Source organism: Schistocerca cancellata, chromosome 4 (genome assembly GCF_023864275.1).
Source record: "Schistocerca cancellata isolate TAMUIC-IGC-003103 chromosome 4, iqSchCanc2.1, whole genome shotgun sequence".
NCBI classification, from domain to species: Eukaryota; Metazoa; Arthropoda; class Insecta; order Orthoptera; family Acrididae; genus Schistocerca; species Schistocerca cancellata.
The window spans coordinates 586,193,726-586,218,218 of NC_064629.1; the positions used below are offsets into that span (position 1 = coordinate 586,193,726).

The following is a 24,493-nucleotide window of genomic DNA, read 5'->3' on the forward strand; positions in this document are numbered from 1 at the left end:
GAGCACTATGGGACTCAACTGCTGAGGTCATTAGTCCCCTAGAACTTAGAACTAGTTAAACCTAACTAACCTAAGGACATCACAAACATCCATGCCCGAGGCAGGATTCGAACCTGCGACCGTAGCGGCCTTGCGGTTCCAGGCTGCTGCGCCTTCAACCGCACGGCCACTTCGGCCGGCACACAGGCTTACAGACCAGACTTAAAGCAGCAAGAAGTTTCAAATATGTATTCCTTCAGCCCATCTACACTGCCACACCTTTTGACGACGATAACTGTTTACTTCATCCCCAGGCATCATCATAAGAGCAGCAAGCAGAAATCACACCATGGCGGCTTAGTTGCAGTGATTCACTGGAAGTATTCAGTTGTCGCTCTGACTGAAGAATGCAAGCTTTCAGTTAGAGATGCTGGCAGCAGATACTGCCCAACACCTACAACTGAAAAAAGATGGGGGAAGAATTCTGTTCAAGGACATGGTAACAACAGCTCAGGCAAAAAAAAAAAAAAAAAATCTAGCACACGACAGGAGAACACAGAGCTTGTTCATAAGTACCGAAGCTTTCCTTCCTAAGTGTGAAGCACTGTGGCGAGAGACTACCTCCCTCCGTTCCAGTGACACAGTTTGCCATAGGATGATAGAAGATGGACTCCACACACGAAGACCCGCTGTGAAACAGGAACTTAGGGATGATAATGTGGTATACTGGCTGGTATTCTCGGAGCTCTATCAGAACGCAGCGTGGGGAAACGTAATTTTCTCTGATGAGAAGGTGTTTTCCACGAGCAACAATTGTCCAAGAGTGCTTCACAGACCACGAGATATGAGATATCTTGGAGAGTACGTACGAAAGCAAGGAAAAGTGGGTGGCTATCGGTTTTCTGCTGGCGATGGATTTCTGCGAGAGGAATAAGAGTACTTCATAGAATTGGGGGAACCCTTGATCATAGGTAACACACTAACCTAATGAAGAATGTGATGTTGCCTTGAGTGTGGATTTTTTACAGTGAACGAAAATTCGCTTTACAGAAGTATCATTCACCTCTGCATAAGTCAGCATTAGTTCAGCAGCAGCTATGCAATTTTCTCATCAGGGTCATGAACTGGCTGCCACACCACTGCTGATATGAATCCAATGGACAACATGTGGGCTGAGGTATATAAAAACTGTCTAGTAGGTTCTCAGAGACCATGTGGCCTGAGCTCCCAGTTGGTGCACATCGACAGCGCAGAAAGATACGTATATAGCTTCTTTTCTATGTTTACTTCGTAGATTATTACTTAAATTGCGTGGGAGTTTCGTATAGGAGGTGTAATTTCGAGTTTTAGTTACTGTAATCGTAAATTCAGGCAGATTGTAGCGCAGTCGTTAGGCATTTGTACAGGTTAGTTCATACATTTTTTGGGTGTTTCCCTTGTGTTGTCTAGGCATGGACTCGTGTTTCAGTAACTGTTGTTCAACATCGATTAGAATGGACAGGGACTGTGATTGCTGTGTTCGGATGAGGGCTGAGTTGGCATCCCTTCGCTCACAGCTGCAGGTGCCGCTGACTTCGGTCGCGCAGCTTGAGGCTGTTGCCAATGGGCACCACTGTGGGAAGCCGGACTTGGGTATCATGGGGATGTCAACCTCGTCCCGTCTGTCCCCAGATCGGTCTGCCGCTGTGGTTGCCCCGGTTGCTGCCCGCAGTGGGGCTGAGCCCTTGCCTGTGGTTGATTGGGAGGTCGTTCGAAGGCATGGCAGGCAGCGAAAGACGTCCCTGAAGGCTGATCAGAAAGCCTCCCCGGTGCGTCTGACAAACAGGTTTCAGGTACTGTCTCTGGCTGAGCCAGATGCAGCTGCCTGTCTGTTTTAGAGGATGATTCTCAGCCTTCAAGGTCCGGGTAATCGCAGAGGGTGGGCTTATTGATAGTTGGGAGCTCCAATGTTAGGTGCGTAATGGGGCCCCTTAGGGATATGGCGGCTAAGGAGGGGAAGAAATCCAGTGTGCACTCCGTGTGCATTCCGGGTGGAGTCATTCCTGATGTGGAAAGGGTCCTTCTGGATGCCATGAAGAGCACAGGGTGCAGCCAGCTGCAGGTGGTGGCACATGTCGGCACTAATGACGTGTGTCACTTTGGATCTGAGGAAATTCTCTCTGGATTCCAGCGGCTATCTGATTTGGTGCAGGCTGCCGGACTTGCTTACGAGATGAAGGCAGAGAACACCATCTGCAGCATTGTTGGTTGACAGAACCGGCTGCGGACCTTTGGTGCAGAGCTGGGTGGAGGGTCTGAATCAGAGGCTCAGACGGTTTTGTGACTGTGTTGGCTGCAGATTCCTTGACTTGCGCCATAGGGTGGTGGGGTTTCGGGTTCCGCTGAATAGGTCAGGAGTTCACTACACTCAGCTGGCGGCTACACGGGTAGCGGAGGCTGTATGGCGTGGACTGGGCAGTTTTTTAGGTTAGAAGGCCTCGGAAAAGTACGGGGTGGGCTGCAATCTCAAAGGGTGCATGGCAAATACAGGACGTGCTTGGATCAAGGAACAGTCGGAATTGTAGTTGTAAATTGTTGTAGCTGTGCTGGGAAAGTCCCTGAGCTTCAAGCGCTAATAGAAAGCACAGAAGCTGAAATCGTTGTAGGTACAGAAAGCTGGGTAAAGCCTGAAAGTTCTGCAGAAATTTTTACGAAGTCTCAGACGGTGTTCAGGAAAGATAGATTAGGCAGAATTGGTGGTGGAGTGTTTGTGACTGTCAGTAGTGGTTTATCTTGTAGTGCAGTCGAAGTAGATACTCCGTGCGAATTGGTATGGGTGGAGGTTATACTTAACAGCCGAACTAAGTTGATAATTGGCTCCTTCTACCGACCCCCAGACTCCGATGATATAGTTGCTGAACAGTTCAGAGAAAATTTGAGTCTCGTAACAAATAAATACCCCACTCATACGGTTGTAGTTGGTGGGGACTTCAACCTTCCCTCGACATGCTGGCAAAAATACTTGTTCAAAACCGGTGGCAGGCAGAAAACATCTTCCGAGATTGTCCTAAATGCTTTCTCCGAAAATTATTTCGAGCAATTAGTCCACGAACCCACGCGAATTGTAAATGGTTGCGAAAACACACTTGACCTCTTAGCCACAAACAATCCAGAGCTAATAGAGAGCATCATGATTGATACAGGGATTAGTGATCACAAGGTCGTTGTAGCTAGGTTCAATACCGTTTCTTCCAAATCTACCAGAAACAAACGCAAAATAGTTTTATTTAAAAAAGCGGATAAAGTGTCACTAGAAGCCTTCCTAAGAGACAATCTCCATTCCTTCCGAACTGACTATGCAAATGTAGACGAGATGTGGCTCAAATTCAAAGATATAATAGCAACAGCAATTGAGAGATTCATACCGCATAAATTGGTAAGAGATGGAACTGATCCCCCATGGTACACAAAACAGGTCGGAACGCTGTTGCAGAGGCAACGGAAAAAGCATGCGAAGTTCAGAACGCGAAATCCCGAAGATTGGCTAAAATTTACAGACGCGCAAAAATTTGGCACGGTCTTCAATGCGAGATGCCTTTAATAGGTTCCACAATGAAACATTGTCTCGAAATTTGGTAGAAAATCCGAAGGAATTCTGGTCGTATGTAAAGTACACAAGCGGCAAGACGCAGTCAATACCTTCGCTGCGCACGAAGTAATGGCCGCTATCGACAGGGGATCTCAAGTTGATTCCGTATTTCTAGATTTCCGAAAAGCTTTTGACACCATTCCTCACAAGCGACTTCTAATCAAGCTGCGGACCTATGGGGTATCGTCTCAGTTGTGCGACTGGATTCGTGATTTCCTGTCAGGAAGGTCGCAGTTCGTAGTAATAGACAGCAAATCATCGAGTAAAATTGAAGTGATATGAGGTGTTCCCCAGGGAAGCGTCCGGGGACCTCTGCTCTTCCTGATCTATATAAATGACCTGGGTGACAATCTGAGCAGTTCTCTTAGGTTGTTCGCAGATGATGCTGTAATTTACCGTCTAGTAAGGTCATCCGAAGACCATTATCAGTTGCAAAGCGATTTAGAAAAGATTGCTGTATGGTGTGGTAGGTGACAGTTGACGCTAAATAACGAAAAGTGTGAGGTGATCCACATGAGTTCCAAAAGAAATCCGTTGGAATTCGATTACTCGATAAATAATACAATTCTCAAGGCTGTCAATTCAACTAAGTACCTGGGTGTTAAAATTACGAACAACTTTAGTTGGAAAGTCCACATACATAATATTGTGGGGAAGGTGAGCCAAAGGTTGCGTTTCATTGGCAGGACACTTAGAAAATGCAACAAGTCCACTAAAGAGACAGCTTACACTACACTCGTTCGTCCTCTGTTAGAAGATTGCTGCGCGGTGTGGGATCCTTACCAGGTGGGATTGACGGAGGAATCGAAAGGGTTCAAAAAAGGGCAGCTCGTTTTGTATTATCACGTAATAGGGGAGAGAGTGTGGCAGATATGATACGTGAGTTGGGATGGAAGTCATTAAAGCAAAGACGTTTTTCGTCGGGGCGAGATCTAGTTACGAAATTTCAGTCACCAACTTTCTCTTCCGAATGCAAAAATATTTTGTTGAGCCCAACCTACATAGAGAGGAATGATCATCAAAATAAAATAAGAGAAATCAGAGCTCGAACAGAAAGGTTTAGGTGTTCGTTTTTCCCGCGCGCTGTTCGGGAGTGGAATGGTAGAGAGATAGTATGATTGTGGTTCGATGAACCCTCTGCCAAGCACTTAAATGTGAATTGCAGAGTAATCATGTAGATGTAGATGTAGATAACTCGTCACGAAACCCTTATGGCTACAGCTGGCGCTCTGTAGGACTTTCCACTTGACCCCGGAAGGAAGTTGCCTCTTCTGGCAATTACATCTGATACATCATGCATGTCATGTCAAGGCAGTTATTGAAGTTCGGAATAGTGGGGAATAATGGACAAGATATTATGGTACTGAAGGCATTTTATGTTCCTTATTTGTACATTTTTTCCTATTTCTCTGTCAACGACACCCTGTGGAACATTTCTTGGCAACGAAAATACATCGAACCAAAAGTAACAAAACATGAGTTTCTTTCATGTTACCTTTCTAATTGCAATAAGTTTCTTTTAAACATATTTTTGAATACAATGTATCTGATTGATTTGGTGCATAGGTACATACGTAAAAAGCAGTGAATGAAGGAAGACTCTTTGAGACTCTCTCTTGCGCTTTGTCATGCACCCTCCCTGAAATATGTAAAAGATTACTTCTAATGTTTATTTACCTTTAATCTTTCCTCCCACCTCTCTCTCTCTCTCTCTCTCTCTCTCTCTCTCTCTCGTCAGTTCTGTAGTTCAATGTAGAGATGTGGAAAGCAGAGACGTAGAAGAAGTTGATGTTATTAATCAAATGCACCACATCATGAAATTAACTATCAGTCGGGGGCTTCTTAAAAGGAGAATGAACTGTGTTGTTTCTGTGAGAACTGACGCTTTCATTTCCTGCGGCTGTTGAATCGCTCTTGCTTTGAACATTGGTCCAGTGAATTATTAATTTCTCTGATTTTTTTATGACATTGCAATGTTCTAGATGGGAGTTAACTGGAGACTGGTAACAATTATTCCAGTTCACTGGTAGGAATTCGGAATATAATCAGGTTGCTACAGACCTGACGATGGGATATGGGTGGTAACATTTTTACCCTCATCTCGTGGGTCAAGACATGTCCTGGGAGTTATTTTCACTTAATGGCTCGTATAGTGACTGCACAAAGTACATCAGGACTGTGATGATGTTCGCCATTACAACCACGAACAGTAAATGTAAGAAAACGTGTGTGCTGCTTATCAGTCGTTTGGTTGTCACTTAGGGACAAATAAACACAGAAAAAGTAACAGACACAATGGATTCCTTTGGTGCCTAAATGTTTAATCTGTTCGACTCTCATATCATCTAAAAACGTTGCCTTGGCATTTTTCGACCTCTTAATGACTTTGTCAAGTAATTCCATGGTGATTCCAACTGTGGGGTTGCTAGTGTCCCTTATGTGTCCCTTATGTTGTATTCATGTATCCAAATTTTTTCAGTCAGGCAAGAGTTGATTTTGCAACAATATGAGGAAACAGCCTGATGTTCCCTGGACCTATTTCAGAGATATTATTCTACCTTTACAATAGGCTCCAAACCTTTAGACTGGTTTGGGACATGTCAGACACTATATGAGTTAAGTATTTTAGCTGCATGTCTGCATCAGAGGGTTTATCTGAAACACGGAACGATATTCACATAACACAACATTGGATTACATCCAGGAACATAACTTACCTTCCATCTGTATGCTGGGGTTCAAGATGGGATGACTGTCTATTGTTTATCGCTTCCATGATGAGGTCTCAGTATGCTACAGACGAAATTAAGTTGTCTACTTATTTAACAAATTGTTCCACGCCATTTGTTATTTAATCAAATTATATGTGCAAAAAATTAAATTCTATTGGCTAAAGTAAAAAAAAAACGCTAGTATTAACAAGTGTGTAATTCAGGAATTTCATGTTTTTCACCTTCAGATGTGATGAATCTTTGTCAACCATTTTCAGTTAATTAAATGGAGCCAGCAGTTGAAAGAACAGAAGAATATTATACACTATTCAAGACCATCCATTTTTAGTTGATTAAATGGAGCCAGCAGTTGAAAGAACAGTAAAACATTATGCACTCTTCAAGACCATCCATTAATGGCTTTCTGGTAGAGTGTATTTCTCATTCCATAATTGGGTAACATGCGCGAAGGTGAACTGCTTTGCCATGATGGTGATAAATCATCTGAAATGGTGCAGATTTGTAACTGCATTACCATCTTCCTGTAACAGCTATTCGAACTGAGTGGTCTCCTCTTCTCTCACGATTAAATGAAAATTCTGGGTGTGGAGAAGATGCTTCCATTCTTGCAACACCATCATTCAAAAACAGTGAAAATAAGCGACAGAAAAGCGGTTTTAAACGAATAATTGAGCAATATAATTTAGAGTGATTATTTATTTCAATCGAAAATGCAACTAACATCTTTCGGTATGTAACATTGTTAAAAAATGTGACAGTTTGTCATTGCAGATGAACAGCGTATAGTTAGTCTCCCCACTTTGCAGCACCAACTACACATTTGCACTGTTGCTCATTCGTTCATCACGCCGTATTTCACCATACCTGCGTTTTCGGCCATGACCATGACATCGAGTTATTACAGTAATTTTTGGAGAGGGTATCAGTGACACACCTGACAAGGGAACCTCCCCATCGCTCCCCCCTCAGATTTAGTTATAAGTTGGCACAGTGGATAGGCCTTGAAAAACTGAACACAGATCAATCGATAAAACAGGAAGAAGTTGTGTGAAACTATTAAAAAAATAAGCAAAATATACAAACTGAGTAGTCTATGTGTAAGATAGGCAACAAGGAAAGTGTAAGGCCAGGAGCGCCGTGGTCCCATGGTTAGCGTGAGCAGCTGCGGAACGAGAGGTCCTTGATTCAAGTCTTCCATTGAGTGAAACTTTTATTTTCTTTATTTTTGTAAAGTTATGATCTGTCCTTTCGTTCATTGACGTCTCTGTTCACTGTAATAAGTTTAGTGTCTGTGTTTTGCGACCGCACCGCAAAACCGTGCGATTAGTAGACGAAAGGACGTGCCTCTACAATGGGAACCGAAAACATTTGATCAGAAGGTCATAGGTCAACCGATTCCGTCTGATATATTCTATACGACACTGGTGACGGCGTGTGCGTCACATGACAGGAATATGTTGTCGACCCGCCTAACTTGTACGCTTGGCGAATGGGTAAAAAGATTCTTCTACCTTGCCCGATTGAGGTTTTCTTGTTGATGTGATAACCACTCCTAAAAAGTGATGAAAACATAATTGTCACATAAACGGCAACAAATGAATGCAACAGTTTCCCAGTTGCACAGTTTTCTCTGTGCTCTGTCAAAACATATGTTTTTAACGTTTTCAAATTTTTCCGTGTGTAGACCGTCAAATCCTGCATATATCCAAGCAAATCTGAACATGTCCTGGAATTTTGGAGAGCGAAGTTGATTATATAAAAAATTAACTTTTCACTCAAGGGAAGACTTGAACCAACGACCTCTCGTTGCGCAGCTGCTAATGCTAACCACGGGACCACGGCACTCCTGCGCTCAGACGATCCTTGATGTTGCCTATCTTGCACATGCACTACTCAGTTTGTATATTTTGCTTATTTTTTTTCATAGTTCCACATGACTTCTTCCTGTTTTCTCCATTGATCTGTGTTCAGTTTTTCAAGGCCTATCCACTGTGCCAACTTGTAACTAAATGTGAGAGGGGTGCGATGGGGAGGTTCCCTTATGAGAGGTAATGTAGTCATCTAGGTGCATATTAACATGGGAAGCGGTATGAAAGCAATGCATTTTATTTTGGTATCGAAATATTTAATTTGTTGCTTTCCCATGTCATCTGAGTCTGTTGCTGTACTATTTTTCTATTTCCTAAAGACTATTCAGGTTTCTCAAGTGATGTCATCTGTGAGATAGCTAGTCTCCATGCTTATATGTCGTCCTGGTTTTGCTCTTTTTGTGCAACCTCAAAATTATTCATTTGAACAAGAATCAGTGAGCAATATCTGGAGAAACATGAATGTATCCAAGAGCGATCTGGCGCCACATGTCGAACACTTCAAGGGCTGCCATCCAATAGTTTCGTTTATCTAGCAGTAGCAAGCCGTTTTCGCAGCATCTCTTCACAAAATGGGCCTAACTAAAACGGAGAATTATATGCAAATAACAGAATACTATATTGCGACCAGGACCTTAATGTAAGAGAAATATTACTCATGTTTTTAGCCTCCACGAGGAGGTGACCGTTTGCTATGGAAAAAATTAAATTGTCTCTAGAAAGGCGTAACATTGAGTATCTGCCTGCGAATGACTAGCACATCATTTGACTGTGTTATGCATTGAGTAAAGAAGTGTAAATGCTCTTTGCACATTTATGAACCATTCTCTCACTCGCAGAAAGTAAGTGTAGGTAATAATATGGCTTACAAGACCGTTGTTACGGAGTGATGATAATCTGGCATAATCAATTAATATTATCTCGATAATTTCCACACATTCCACCATGGAATCCAATCTGAATCATCCCATTCATTTTATCTAATGTAGTGCTGGGTGTAAAGTAAAAACTTTCATCTATTGGTGATTTAAGAAGTTGCTACCATAAACCTATTCAGCAGAATGAGTATAACAATATTTTACTAATTGCCACTTAATGCAGCAGTCTGTTCTAGCAATTACTCATCTAGGCTTGTCGTATGACTATTGTAATGGCCTAGATAAGTCAATAGTACGAAACCATACGTCAATAAATTAAAAAAAGCTTATTCATCAGAGGATTTTCGCTTTAATGAACAAAGCATCAGCCGGGTGTTTTGTAATCACTATGGGTAGAGGATACTATTCGTTCTTGTGATTGCACTAGCCAACAGCGAAAATGTAACTGGGATGAAAGAGATATTTGTTAACTATACAGACCACACTAATAACGAAAACGACAAGAAAAACTCGAATTGTCTCAAGTTTTCGAGTTAAAAGCGGGGGCATTTAATTATAATTACATTTTATTAGCATTCATAGCCAGTCTCTTCCCCTATAGCCCAAGACAAGAGTGATGAAGTTTCAGGCAACAATAGCTGTGTGAGTTTTGTCGCTATTTTTAGCGCGGGCTCGTAGCAACAAGGGGAAAGGTAAGAGGAAGGGAAGATCGGAGTATGTTTCATTCAAGCGTAGTTTCAGTCTGTTGCAGACTGTATTCTGTTCGTGTGCTGGAAGAACGTGTTACTGAAATGTAGCAAGTGCGTGTGGTTATTGTAATTCCTGTGATACAATACGCCTCGCAAATGCGTAATCAGTTTTGACAATTTTTGTTACATTTGTGGACAGGCTACACTGAAATCGTAAAGGAGACCAATAACACCATATATTAGGACTGTGCTTTGGCTGTGAACACGGGGACCAGAACGAGCTGTGGGCTCCTCACGTGTGTTGTGTATCTTGTCTCGCGTCTTTATTCGTGGCTAAATCATAAAGGATTTTCATGGTCTTTGTATACCATAATCTGGCGAGAATCATCAAACCACGTGAATGATGGTTATTTTCATATGACAACTTCATTAACACATGGTATTTCCAAGAAGAAAAAGTCCTCCTTGGCATATCCTAACATACCGTCAGCCATGCAACCAGTGCCCCACGGAGACTACCTGTTCCTATCCCACCTGATTGTGAAATTGACAACAGCGGTAGTGAACCTAATGCTGCACCACCACCTTCAAAACCTAGTTCTTCGAAAGATCCAAAATAACACAGCGTGAACTTCATCACCTAGTGAGAGATCTAAAATTGCTGAAAGGTAACGCTGAACTGTTAGTGTCGACACTACAATAGTGGAATGGTCTTGATAAGACGGTAAATGTGACTGTGTTCCGTAACCACCATATGCCATTCCTCCCATTTTTCGAAAGTGAAAAGGACTTGGTATTTTGCAGTGATTTACAGGCATTAATGGCAGCTATAGGCATTGACTACAAACACGATCAATGGAGATTGCTCATTGACTCCTCCAAAGTAGATCTCAAGTGTTTGCTACTGCATAATGGCAACATATTACCATAGATTCCGAATGGCTATGTTCCTTACATGAAAGAAGCATATGGTGGCATGAAACAATTTTTAGTGTGACTGAAATATGACAAGTTTAAATGGCAGATTTGCGGGGATCTGAAAGTGATAAAGTGATAGGCATATTACTTGGACTACAACACGGCTGCACCAAATTCTGTTGCTTCCTGTACCTCTTGGATAGCACTGCCGAAGCACTTCGTTAAAAAAAAAAAAAAAAAAAAAAGGATGGCCTACATGGAAATCGCTTGAACCAGGATCTCACAGTGTTGTGCACAAAGCACTTGTCGAATCCAGGAGCATAGTTCTCCCTGCTCTTCATATAAAATTGACCTTAATGAAAAACTTCGTTAAGGCCATGGATAAAACTAGGGAAGGATTTCTCTATTTGCGCGAGAAATTTTCACGTGTTAATGAGACGGAAATAAAAAAGGGGATTTTCGTGACTCCCCAGATACGCACACTGTACAAAGATAAGCATTTCTACACCATCTTGAAAGGATATGAAGAGTTAGCTTAGGATGCCTTTGTTCAAGTGTCAATAAACTTTGCACAAAATAAGAGGGCAGAAAACTATAAGGATGTTATAGCAAATCCTCTGCATAGCTACAGTAGACTGGGTGCAACATGTTCTTTACATTACATTTCCTAGAATCCCACTTGGAATACTTTCATGCCAGTTACAGAAATAAAGTAAAATTTTGTTGGCTAGTGTTATTATAGACTGGATGGTGGTTTTACTTTAGAATGACGTATTGAAGACTGTACTGTCAGCATATTGTGATCCTTTTCGCGTTTCCTGCTTTCGTTTGTTTACACATTTGAATCACGCTATTTCGGTAATGTATTGTTTATATGCACAGTTCGCGTGAATGACTTGAGGCTGTGCAGTGCGCTTGTAGCTTACAGAATGATTCTGTGCACGTTCGCATTTTTAGTTCAGTGCTCTGTTGTTCTGTTCTCATTTGTGTTCCTCTGTTTTTTGGGCTAGTGTCTATTACAGTGTTCTCAAGAAATACCATTGTCTAGAATGATCAAAGAATGGGTTAAATATGCGTAATGCATACACTACAAACACCATAGACATTCCAAAAAAGTGAATCATGTCTGTCAAATGAGCTCAGATTGCAGTACGCTTAAGAAAGTAAAACAATAATAATTGTGACAGATACTGATCTATGATTTTCAGCTTACAGTCAGTGTATCTGAATATTGTTAGTATCTGTGCTGAAATAATAGCAGAAGCCAATGGCTTAATACATTTGATATTTCGCCAGTGGGTCGGATTGGCCGTGCATCTTTGAGACACGAGCTACATTCCTCACTCGCTTCCAGTCCCGCTCAATGCAACCATTGGCCGTGTTCCTGAGGCTAGTAAAAAATAGTTCAAATGGCTCTGAGCACTATGGGACTTAACATCTGAGGTCATCAGTCCCCTAGAACTTAGAACTACTTAAACCTAACTAACCTAAGGACATCACACACATCCATGCCCGAGGCAGGATTCGAACCTGCGGCCGTAGTAGTCGCGCGGTTCCGGACTGAACGCCTAGAACCGCACGGCCACCGCGGCCGGCGAGGCTAGTACAAAGGGCAAGATTGCATAGTATGTTTGGCAGTTCTGTCATTGTCAAGTTACGTCCTGGAGTGGCATATACGAGTAATTATCCAGCTAAATTAGCTTCGTATTTTCTTTCATTTCCGTTAAATACTCTGAGTGACTTTCACACAGGCTGTGACATTAGGCTATCAGATTTGTGATTCTGTGTCCAGGAAAGTTGCTCCAAGTCGAAAATATCACTACTCTCATCTTTTACGCCGCTAATTATATATATTAGCCACCACTTTTACAGAAACACAGCAGTGGTCCGCTAGCTCAGTGGTAATGTAACCAGCGTCTGAGTGAAAAGTTCATTAGCGGTAGGTTGCAAGTTGGCTGGAGGAGTGCTATAGTGTATCTCCGTTTTTTCCACTTCTTTAAACTGACAGACCGAAAATGGGCAAGGAAATCCCAAGAAAACATATACATCTTATGACTTCTCACTACAGTGATTTTGTGCCTTTTAGACCTGTATGTGAAAAACATATGAAATTCCTGAATTACACACTTGTTAATATCAGCGTTTTTTTTTTTTTTACTTTCGCCAATAAAATTTAATTCTTTGTATATGTATAATTTGATTAAATAACAAATGGTGTGGAACAATTTGTTAAATAAGTAGACAACTTAATTTCGTCTGTAGCATACTGAGACCTCGTCATGGAAGTGATAAACAGTAGTTCCAGACAGTCATCCCACCTTGAATCCCAGCGTGTGGATGGAAGGTAAGTTATGTTCCTGGACGTAATCCATTGTTGTGTTATGTGAATATCGTTCCGTGTTTCAGATAACTCCTCTGATGCAGACATACAGCTAAAATACTTAACCCATATAGTGTTTGACATGTCCCAAACCAGTCTAAAGGTCCTGGGAACATCAGCCGTTTCCTCATACTGTTGCAAAATCAGCTCTTGCCTGACTGAAAAATTTTGGGCGCATAAATATAACATAAGGGAATGACATATATCGAGACTAGCAACCCCACAGTTGAAATCACCACGGAATTACTTGACAAAGTCATTAAGAGGTCGAAAAATACCAAGGCAACTGTTTTAGATGATATGAGAGTGGAACAGATTAAAGATTTAGGCACCAAAGGAAGTCCATTGCGTCTGTTATTTTTTTCTGTGTTTATTTGTCCCTATGTGAGAACCAAACCACTGATAAGCAGCACAGACGTTTTATTACTTTTATGTTCGCAGTTGTGACGACAAACATCATCGCAGTCCTGGTGTGGTACTTCGTGCAGTCACTGTACTAGACATTAAGTGAAAATTTTATCAGCAGACCTGAATAACTTCGAAGACTTGTCTTGATCCACGAGTCGAGGGTAAAAATGTTACCACCTATGTACCATCGTCAGGTCTGTGGCAACGTGACTATATTACGTTAACTTCCGAATTCCCACCAGCGAACCGGAAATATACATTGTTACCAGTCTCCACTTAACTGTCTCCACTTAACACCCAACTGGAACATTGCAATGTCATAAAAATCGGAGAAAAGAATAATTCACTACACTGATGTTCAAAGCAAGAGAGATTCAACAGCCACAGGAAATGAACGCATCAGTTCTCACAGAAACAGCACAGTTCATTCTCCTTTTAAGAAATTTTTAAGTAATTTTCACTATGTGGTGCATTCGTTTAACCCTTTCAGACCCTGTGGTTATAACTGTGTACATTAATTTTCACGACTTCTTAACTGCAATAGAAATATTTTTACTCAATTGGGAGCTGATGTACACATTTGTGAATGTTCATTCTTTTCACCGTGCACAAGTGCTGCCATCTGCCGGCCGGTGTGGCCGTGCGGTTCTGGGCGCTACAGTCTGGAACCGAGCGACCGCTACGGTCGCAGGTTCGAATTCTGCCTCGGGCATGGATGTGTGTGATGTCCCTAGGTTAGTTAGGTTTAAGTAGTTCTAAGTTCTAGGAGACTGATGACCACATATGTTAAGTCCCATAGTGCTCAGAGCCATTTGAACCATTTTTTCCGCCATCTGCTGTGCAGCACTATAAACATATCAACAGATTAATGTAGCAGTGCAGAGCAGTTTGTGACCTTGAAAGTACCTGGTAGTCTTTGCTAAGCTATAACCCACAGTATTGTTGAGTACCAGTATTGTTGTTTTGCATGAACATTGTAGAATGTTTGATTTATTTATTACAACAATCAATATTTCAAAATCATTTGTTTTAGTCAACAAAAAGGAGCAATGTTTTTCTGTGTGCACAATTGTAGCCATGAGGTCTCAAGAACAATGTTTTACATAACACTGAGTATCTTGTGTTTCCTTCACATGAAGCACTTGTTGGAACAGTTTCTTTTTATCCTGACGATTGCATGAGTTTTGACTGGGATTTATTCAAAACATATGAAGTATGTGGTATTACTAGGTATTGTTATGGGCAACAATTAGGAAAATAGACATAGCATTGAAGCTCCCGTTGATGACAATGTCGTTAGGTCTACTGTAAATTATTATTTTAGGGAAATACCACTACTGATATTATTATTTGTGAATATTTCAGTTCTGTTCATCATGTTGAAGAAACAGTATTTCAACACTGAGAGAGATGCAGATGCCATTTTAGAGATGCTGCTGAATGGAGAGGTGTCAGATTTCGATTTATCATCAGATGAAGAATCAGTTCCTGATGTAGAATCCTACTGTACTTCAAGAGAGAAGGAAACGAGAGTGTGGCTGACAAAATAAACAGGGGAGAAACCAATGATGAGTCAACTGCAAATAATGAAAGCAGTGACAATGATAACAACAATAGTGGTATTCAAGACAGTGATCCACTTACCAACAATGAGCTCAGTCATGTAAAATACTTTTTGTCAGAAAAAAAGGACATCAAGTGGCGTCATCGTCCTCTCTCTATACTGGATTCATATTACGAATGGGAATAACGTGTTGAAGGAGATACTTTCTCCTTCAACTTATTTCAGCAAGTACATTACTAATGATCTGTTCAGTAGTATGGCTGATATAACAAACCTATATGCCTTGCAGAGTGGAACAATTAGCAATTTCAAACAAACTGCACCAGCGGAACTCCAAATCTTGTTTGGGCTTCATATACTTATGGGAACTCTAAAATTTCCTAGAGTTCGAATGTATTGGGACACAACATTGAAAATGCAATTATTCTTTGACAGTATGCCCAGAAATAGATTCTTCCAACTCAGAACAAATTTACATCTTGTTAACAGCATGGCTATACCAGCAAACAATAAATAGAAGTTCTATAAAGTTCGGCCTATATATACTGCCATCCGTAACAGACGTCTGGAGTTATCTGTGGAGGAAGAGCTCGTTGTTGATGAGACAATGATCCCACTCACAGGGAAGCTGTCAGTATAAAAGTATGTGAAGGGAAAGCCTTCTCAGTGGGGTATCAAAATGTACATGTTATGTGGAGAAGCCTATGATTTTATTCTTTATCAGGGAGCATCGACTGAATTTCAGATATCTTTGTTGAAGGAATTTGGCCAAGGTCCAACAGTAGTTTAGCCCAGAGAATAAAAAACCAAATGGGGCATTAGATATATTTTGACAATTTCTTTTCTTCATACAAGCTTTTCCCATCGTTGAAACAAGAAAAAATTTGTGCTGCTGGAACTGTCAGAGTTAAGCGTTTTGCAAATCCTCCTCAAATACCAGATAAGGAGGCAATGAAAAAGGAGAGGATTTACAGAAGAAATTTGTAGCGCAGATGACATAACACTAGTAAAATGGGTTGACAACAAAACAGTTGTTCTAGGCTCTAATTTTATTGGAAAAGGAGAAATTGACAAAGTTGAACGCTGGGACAAAAAAGAAAGTAAATATGTTACTATCGATCCGCCAGAGATTGTAAAATGCTACAACCATGGCTTGAGCGGAGTTGATCTTTTTGATCAATTGATGTCATACTACAGAATTTTTATAAAGTCAAAGAAATGGACACTCAGAGCTATTTTCCATGCTGTAGATTTTGCTGTGGAACAGAGCTGGCTCGAATACAGGAAAAATGCCAGTGCAATTGGTCTGCCAACGAAGAAAATAATGGATCTCCTACACTTCTGTATGAAGCTGGCTGATGTTCTAGTGTTAAGTGGGATGGATACCTCGAATAGAAAACGAGGCCGACCGTCTGCCACACAACCAGATACATTTGTTCAAAGACGACGAGGAGAAACTAGGCTTCCTGAAGAGGTTCAGTATGATGGAACAACACTTGCCTCTTCATGAAAGTGGTGCACTGCCTACCAGGTGCAAATTTCCGGGATGGAAGGGACGTTCACGAATAAAATGTGAAAAATGTAACGTACATCTTTGTCGGTCAAAGGAAAAAAACTGTTTCCGTTCACATCATGTCAATTAACACCACATAATGAACATAATTCCCGACTCATTTCATTTTTAATTAAAACTATGGTGAATTTTGCATGTATTTTGTGTGTAAATGATTTCAAATTTATGTGTAATGTTTAAATAAATTAGTTTTGTCTGCTATCATTTCAGTGTTGATTGAAGCCCAGTGTACACAAATGTGTACAAATTTTTTTTTCGAAAATGGTACCATATCTTTTTATAAATGTTGCTTCTAAAATCATTAAAAATCATCCAAGTCCATTACAGTATTTAAAAAAATTTCCTTCCTCCAGAAAAAATTCGGGTCTGAAAGGGTTAATAACATAGCTTCTTCTACGTGTCCATTTTCCTCATCTCTACATAGACCTACAAAACTGACCAGAGAGAGAGGAGAGAGAGAGAGAGAGAGAGAGAGAGAGAGAGAGAGAGAGAGAGAGGGAGAGGGAGAGAGTGGTGGTGAGGGAGGGAGGGGGGGGAGGGACGGAGGGAGCGTTGGATAGGGGAGAGAGTAGTAGTGCAAAGTAAGAGATTGAAAAGCAAGAAAAGTGGATCTTATAGGAAAATATTTCACAGTTCCTTTCGTCTTATAGGAGCTAGAAAAGGGAAGAGGGGTAGCAGCCTTTTCAGTAGTAGCAGCGTCAACAGTGTGGGTGATTATCTGATCTGGCTTTGTAATATCATCCAAAATGATCTTGGTACGCTGGTACTGCGAACAGCTGAAAGCAAGGGGAAACGACAGCCGCAATTTTTACCAAGGGCCTGCAGCTCTGCTGTATGGTTAAATGATGACGCCATCCTCTTGGGCAAAATATTCCGGTGGTAAAATAGTCCCACATTCGTATCTCTGGGTGGGTCTACTCAGGAGGATGTCGTCATAAGGAGAAACAAAACCCGCATTCTATGTGTCAGATTTTGGAATGTTAGATCCCTTACTTGGGCATGTAGGTTAGAAAATTTAAAAAGGAAAATGGATAGATGGATATAGTTGGAATTAGTGACGCTCGGTGGCAGGAGGAACAGGATTTCTGGTCAAGTGAATATGGGGTTACAAATAAAAAACCAAGAAGGGGTAATGAATAAGAAAATAGGAATGGAGGCTATGAACTATGAACAGCATAGTGAACACTTTATCGTAGCCAAGATAGACACGAAGTGCACACCCACCACAGAGTAGTGTAACTTAATACGCCAGCTAGCTCTGCAAATAATGAAGAGGTTGAAGAAATGAATAAGGAGACAAAATAAATTATTCAGATAGTTAAGGGGTACGACAATTTAATTGTGATGGGGGACTGGATGGCAGGAAAAGGAAGAGAAGGAAAAATAATTGGTGAATGGACTGGGGGAAAGGAATGTAAGAGGAAGCTGCCTAGTAGAATTTTGCTGAGAGCGTAATTTAATGATCTCTAACATTTGAGTTAAGGTTTCATACGTGGAAGAGACATGGAAACAGCGGAAAATTTCAGATTGTTTATATAATGGTAAGATAAAGATTTCGAAACCAGATTTTTAACTGTAAGACATTTCCAGGGGCAGATGTGGACTCTGACCACAATTTATTGGTTATTAACTGTAGACTGAAACTGAAGAAATTGAAAAAGCTAGGAAATTAAGGAAATGGGACCTGGATAAGTTGAAAGAATGAAATTATATAGATAGTTCCAGAGGGAGCATTAAATACCGATTGACTAGAACAGGGGAAAGGAATATAGGAGAAGACGAATAAGTCGGTTTGAGAAATGAAATAGTGAAAGCAGCAGAGGATCAAATAGGTAAGAAGACAAAGGCTGGTAGAAATTCTTGGGTATCACGGGAGGTACTGAATTTAACTGATGGAAGGAGAAAATATAAAAATACATCTAATGGGGCTGGCAAAAGGTATTACAAACGTCTAAAAAATGAGACTGCCAGGCAGTGCAAAACGGCTAAGCAGGGGATCACTATTGGGCAACTGTAAGGATTTAAAAGCATTTTTCACTAGGGGGAAAGATAGATACCGCCTACAGGAAAACTGAAGAGACCTTTGCCGTAAAGAGAAGCAGCTGTATGTATATCAAGAGCACAGATGGGAAACGTGTACTAAGCAAAGAAAGGAAAACTGAAAGATGGAAATTAAGTATAGAGGGTCTATACGAAGGACATGCAGTTGAACGCAGTATTATAGAAAGGTAGGAGGACGTAGATGAAGATGAGATGGGAGATATGATAGTGCGAGAAGAATTTTACAGAGACCTGATGGACCTATGTCGAAACAGGGCCCCTTGAGTAGATGAAATTCCGTCAGAACTACTTATAGCCTTGGGAGAGCCCATCATGACAAAACTATTCGATCTGGTATGCAAGATGTATGAGACACGCGAAATACCCTCAGATTTCAAGAAGAATGTAATGCACCCAGTTCCAAATAAAACAGGTGCTGACAGATGTGAATATTACCTAATTATCAGTTTAAGATGGCATGGTTGCAAAATACTGAAACGAATTCTCTACAGAAGAATAGAAAAACTGGTAGTAGACGACTCCGGGGTAGATCAGTTCAGATTCCGGGGAAGTGTAGGAACATGCGAGGCAATACCGACCATGAAACTTACTTTAGACGATAGATTAGGGAAAGGAAAACATACGTTTATAGCATTTGTAGACTTAGAGAAAGATTTTGACAATGTTGACTACAATACTCTTTTGAGATTATGAAGGTAGCAGGGATAAAATACAGGGATCGAAAGGCTGTTTATAACTTGCACAGAAACCAGACAGCAGGTCATGAGAGGGACACAGGGGTCAAGGAGGCAGTGAGACAGGGTTGTAGCCTATCCCCGATATTATTCAGTCGGTACCTTGAGCAAGCAGAAAAGGAAACCAAAGAGAAATTTGGAGTAGGAATTAAAGTGCAGGGAGAAAAATTAAAAAATCTGAGGTTCGTTGATGACATTAACAGTTGAACGGAATGGACAGTGTCTCCAAAAGAGGATATAAGATAAACATCAACAAAATCAAAATAAGGGCAATGGAATATAACCGAATTAAATAAGGTAATGTTGAGGCAATTAGAATAGGAAACGAGGCACCTAAAATAGGAGATGACTTCTGATATTTGGGAGGCAAAATAAGTGTTGATGGCTGAGGTAGAGAGGATATAAAACGTAGACTTGCAATGGCAAGGTGAAGTCTAGAAATTTTTAACACCGAATGTAGATTTAAATGATAGGAGGTCTTTTCTGAAGGTATTTGCCTGGAATGTAACCATCTATGGAAGTTAAACATCGATGATAAATAGTTTGGACAAGAAGATAATAAAGACATTTGAAATGTGGTGCTATAGGAGACTGCTGAAGATTGGATGGGTAGATCGTGTAACTAATGAGGAGGTAAAGAACAGAACTGAGGAGGCAAGAAATTTTTGGCACAACTTGCCTAAAAGATAATATACATTTTGAGACTTCAAGCAACCACTAACTTAGTATTGGAGAGACGTGTGTGTATGTGGACAGTGTGGGGGTAAAAATCGTAGAGAGAGACCAAGGGATGAATACAGTAAGCAGATCCAGAAGGATGTATGTTTCAGTAGCTATGCGGAGATGAAGAGGCTTGCACAGGGTAGAGTAGCTCGGAGAGCTACATCAAAGCATTATTCAGACACAACAACAATAAATATTAGTAGAAATATTTTACAAAATCTTGGGAGGATGCAGGACATAGCAATAGAGGAGAAGAGGGAGATGAATATGAAATAACAGAAAACAGTCTGAGGAAGTCCCTTTTAATTTATTACTTTTCATGTAAGGAAAACTTGTATTTTATTACCTCGGGTTCGAAATTTTTCCTTTATCAATAGATTTTCCACTGGCTGTCATTGACATAAAAACTGAGGAAAAGTACAAGTAAAGGAAATACAATGCTCTCCGTGCTCTCATATCTTGTCCAGAATCCCTCAATATTTTTAACTTCACTCATTCGTCTTGTCGTGGAATGTAGGAAGTGTCAGACGTAATTGCCAGTAGAGGCAACTCTCTCTAGAGTCAAGTATGCAGTCCTACAGGGCGAAAAAGTAGCCATTCGGTTTTGTGGCTAGTTATCTGACAGAGTTTGTGCAGCTCACATGTCCTCCGTTGGATTCACATCAGCAGCGCGTGACAGCCAGTTCATGACGCTCATGACTAAATTGGATAGCTGCTGCTGAACTAGTGTGAACTAGTGTGCACAGGTGAATGATACTCCTGTAAAGTGAACTCTCCTTCACTGTATAACATTCGCACTCAAGGCAACATCACATTCTTCATTATGTGAGCGTATTGCCTGCTATCAAGAGTTCTCCCAGTTCTGTGTACTCATGCCGCTTCCTCTTGCTGTCACGCGTATTCTCCAAGATATCTTTCTTTCGTGGTCCGTAAAGTTCTCTTGGACCATCGTTCCTCGAGAAAAACACCTCATCAGAGAGCATTACATTTTCCCACGCTACGTTCTGATGGAGCTCCGAGAATGCCAGCCGGTATATGAGATTATCATCAATATTTTCCCATTTCACAGCGGATCTTCGTACGTGGAGTCCATCTTCCCTCATCATTCGGCAAACTGTGTCACCGGGCACAGCGGAAGCTAGTCTCTCGCCACAACTGCTTCACATTTAGGAAGGAAAGCTATCCACTCCTACCTCACAGTCTTTGTGTTTTCTCGGCGTGTACTCGGTTTGTTCATGTCTGAGCCAGGAACTCTGTTGTTACCGCTTCTTTCAACACAATTCTTCCCCTATCCATTTGCAGTGGTAGGTGGCCCGCAGAACCTCCTGACAGCATCTCTAACTGAAAACTTGCCTTCTTCAGTCAGCGTGACAACTGGATTTTTCCAGTGAGTCATTGCAACTGAACGCCCACGATGTGATTTCTGCTTGCCGCTCTTATGATGATGCTGTAGCCTGTCCCAATAGCAGCGACTCCAGAGTTGAGATCCTGATTGTGGGAACGCTGTCGCAATCGTAGCCATCCCTTGTCTGTTGTCCGAACAGCTGTCCGCTGCGAAGTCCGTGCCTAGATAATCCGTCTGTGTTGTCGCTGGCTGAGTACGCTCATGGCCACAGCAGACCAAAAAGTAGCGTGCCTTGCACCAAATTCGAACCGCCGACCTTCGTCTTACCGCCTTAGTTCCATCTGCAGCTGGAGGACGGGCAAGACAGACTTTTTATCTTTATTTACACACGTGATGTTTTTCAAGAACTGTCCTCTGACACACGACTGCTATAGCTGCTAACTACTACTATTTATCTACTTCACAAGGATCGTGGTGTTTTGGCAGTATTTAGGCCAGCACCCAGGTTACGCTGGACGAGTTCCTTCCGAGTCAGTTTCATGGGCCAGGCTACGATTGCGACAGCGTTTCCACAATCAGGATCTCAACTCTGGAGTCACTGCTATTGGGACGACGCCGTCCAAGTGGAACTTCGCGTCCAGGAGATGCCTACATCGTTCGTGGCCTCTACACTGAAGAGACGTGGTCTCCAGCGCCGTGACCAGTAATTGGACTGTGTAATATTTATCTTTACTTTTCATCGGCAATACTTTATCTTTTGCATGTCCCTTCTAGACTTTGACTGTGGCAGGCTTCTGTGTACTTACTGGGTAATTACTATGACGAAAAAACACATTGAATAGCTGTTTAGCATAACTAAAAAAATGGTTCAAATGGCTCTGAGCACTATGGGACTTAACATCTGTGGTCATCAGTCCCCTAGAACTTAGAACTACTTAAACCTAACTAACCTAAGGACATCACACACATCCATGCCCGAGGCAGGATTCGAACCTGCGACCGTAGCGGTCACGCGGTTCCAGACTGAAGCGCCTAGAACCGCACGGCCACACCGGCCGGCTTAGCATAACTGTTGAATGTTGATTTTGAGAATATGAACTACTGTAAAATGCATATATCCACCATCAAATTCGTAAACAGAAGAAAAAAGAATCATGTCTATTGGAAAATGCTACATTAGACATATACACCGACGGACAAAAGTCGTGGGATAGCGATTTGTACATATACAGATGGCGATAGTATAGCGTACACAAGGTATAAAAGGGCAGTGCATTTGCGGAGCTGTCATTTTTTCTTAGCTGATTCATGTGAAAACATGTCCGACGTAATTATAGCCGCATTACGGAAATTAACAGACTTTGAATACGGAATGGTGGTTGGAGCTAGACGGAAGACTGCACTGTAGTTCCTTCTCTAGATTGTCGCACAGATGACAAAATGGTAGATATCGAAATAGATGACAGAGGGGTAGAAAAATAATTAAAATAGCTCAAAAGAGGAAAGGCCGCTGGACCTGATGGGATACCAGTTCGATTTTACACAGAGTACGCAAAGGAACTTGCCCCCCCTTCTTGCAGCGGTGTACCGTAGGTCTCTAGAAGAGCGTAGCGTTCCAAAGGATTGGAAAAGGGCACAGGTCATCTACGTTTTCAAGAAGGGACGTCGAACAGATGTGCAGGATTATAGACCTATACCTCTAACGTCGATCAGTTGTAGAATTTTGGAACACGTGTTATGTTCGAGTATAACGACTTTTCTGGAGACTAGAAATCTACTCTGTAGGAATCAGCTTGGGTTTCGAAAAAGACGATCGTGTGAAACCCAGCTCGCGCTATTCGTCCACGAAACTCAGAGGGTCATAGACACGGGTTCCCAGGTAGATGCCGTGTTTCTTGACTTCCGCAAGGCGTTCGATATAGTTCCCCACAGTCGTTTAATGAACAAAGTAAGAGCATATGGACTATCAGACCAATTGTGTGATTGGACTGAAGAGTTCCTAGATAACAGAACGCAGCATGTCATTCTCAATGGAGAGAAGTCTTGCGAAGTAAGAGTGATTTCAGGTGTGCCGCAGGGGAGTGTCGTAGGACCGTTGCTATTCACAATATATATAAATGACCTTGTGGATAACATCGGAAGTTCATTGAGGCTTTTTGCGGATGATACTGTAGTATATCGAGAGGTTGTAACAATGGAAAATTGTACTGAAATGCACGAGGATCTGCAACGAATTGACGCATGGTGCAGGGAATGGCAATTGAATCTCAATGTAGACAAGTGTAATGTGGTGCGAATACGTAGAAAGAAAGATCCTTTATCATTTAGTTACAATATAGCAGGTCAGCAACTGGAAGCAGTTAATTCCATAAATTATCTGGGAGTAGGCATTAGGAATGATTTAAAATGGAATGACCATATAAAATTAATCGTCGGTAAAGCAGATGCCAGACTGAGATTCATTGGAAGAATCCTAAGGAAATGCAATCCGAAAACAAAGGAAGTAGGTTACAGTACACTTGTTCGCCCACTGCTTGAATACTGCTCACCGGTGTGGGATCCGTACCAGATAGGGTTGATAGAAGAGATAGAGAAGATACAACGGAGAGCAGCGCGCTTCGTTACAGGATCATTTAGTAATCGCGAAAGCGTTACGGAGATGGTAGATAAACTCCAGTGGAAGACCCTGCAAGAGAGACGCTCAGTAGCTCGGTACGGGCTTTTGTTGAAGTTTCGAGAACATACCTTCACCGAGAAGTCAAGCAGTATATTGCTCCCTCCTACATATACCTCGCGAAGAGACCATGAGGATAAAATCAGAGAGATTAGAGCCCACACAGAGGCATACCGACAATCTTTCTTTCCACGAACAATATGAGACTGGAATAGAAGGGAGAACCGATAGAGGTACTCAAGGTACTCTCCGCCACACACCGTCAGGTGGCTTGCGGCGTATGGATGTAGATGTAGATGGGGCATTCCATTTCGGGAATTGTTAGGGAAAGTATTCCGA

At 41.6% G+C, this 24,493-nt stretch overlaps 2 protein-coding genes across 2 annotated transcripts in view; one reads left to right on the plus strand and one right to left on the minus strand.

Moving 5' to 3' along the window:
- LOC126185115 (catenin delta-2) overlaps nt 1-24,493 on the minus strand; it is a 491,417-nt gene that overhangs the window by 181,239 nt on the left and 285,685 nt on the right. The window lies entirely within an intron of this gene.
- LOC126184337 (piggyBac transposable element-derived protein 3-like) lies at nt 16,056-16,554 on the plus strand. The gene is made up of 2 exons (XM_049926714.1): nt 16,056-16,059; nt 16,106-16,554. The coding sequence occupies exons 1-2, from the start codon at nt 16,056-16,058 to the stop codon at nt 16,552-16,554; spliced, it is 453 nt and encodes a 150-aa protein (XP_049782671.1).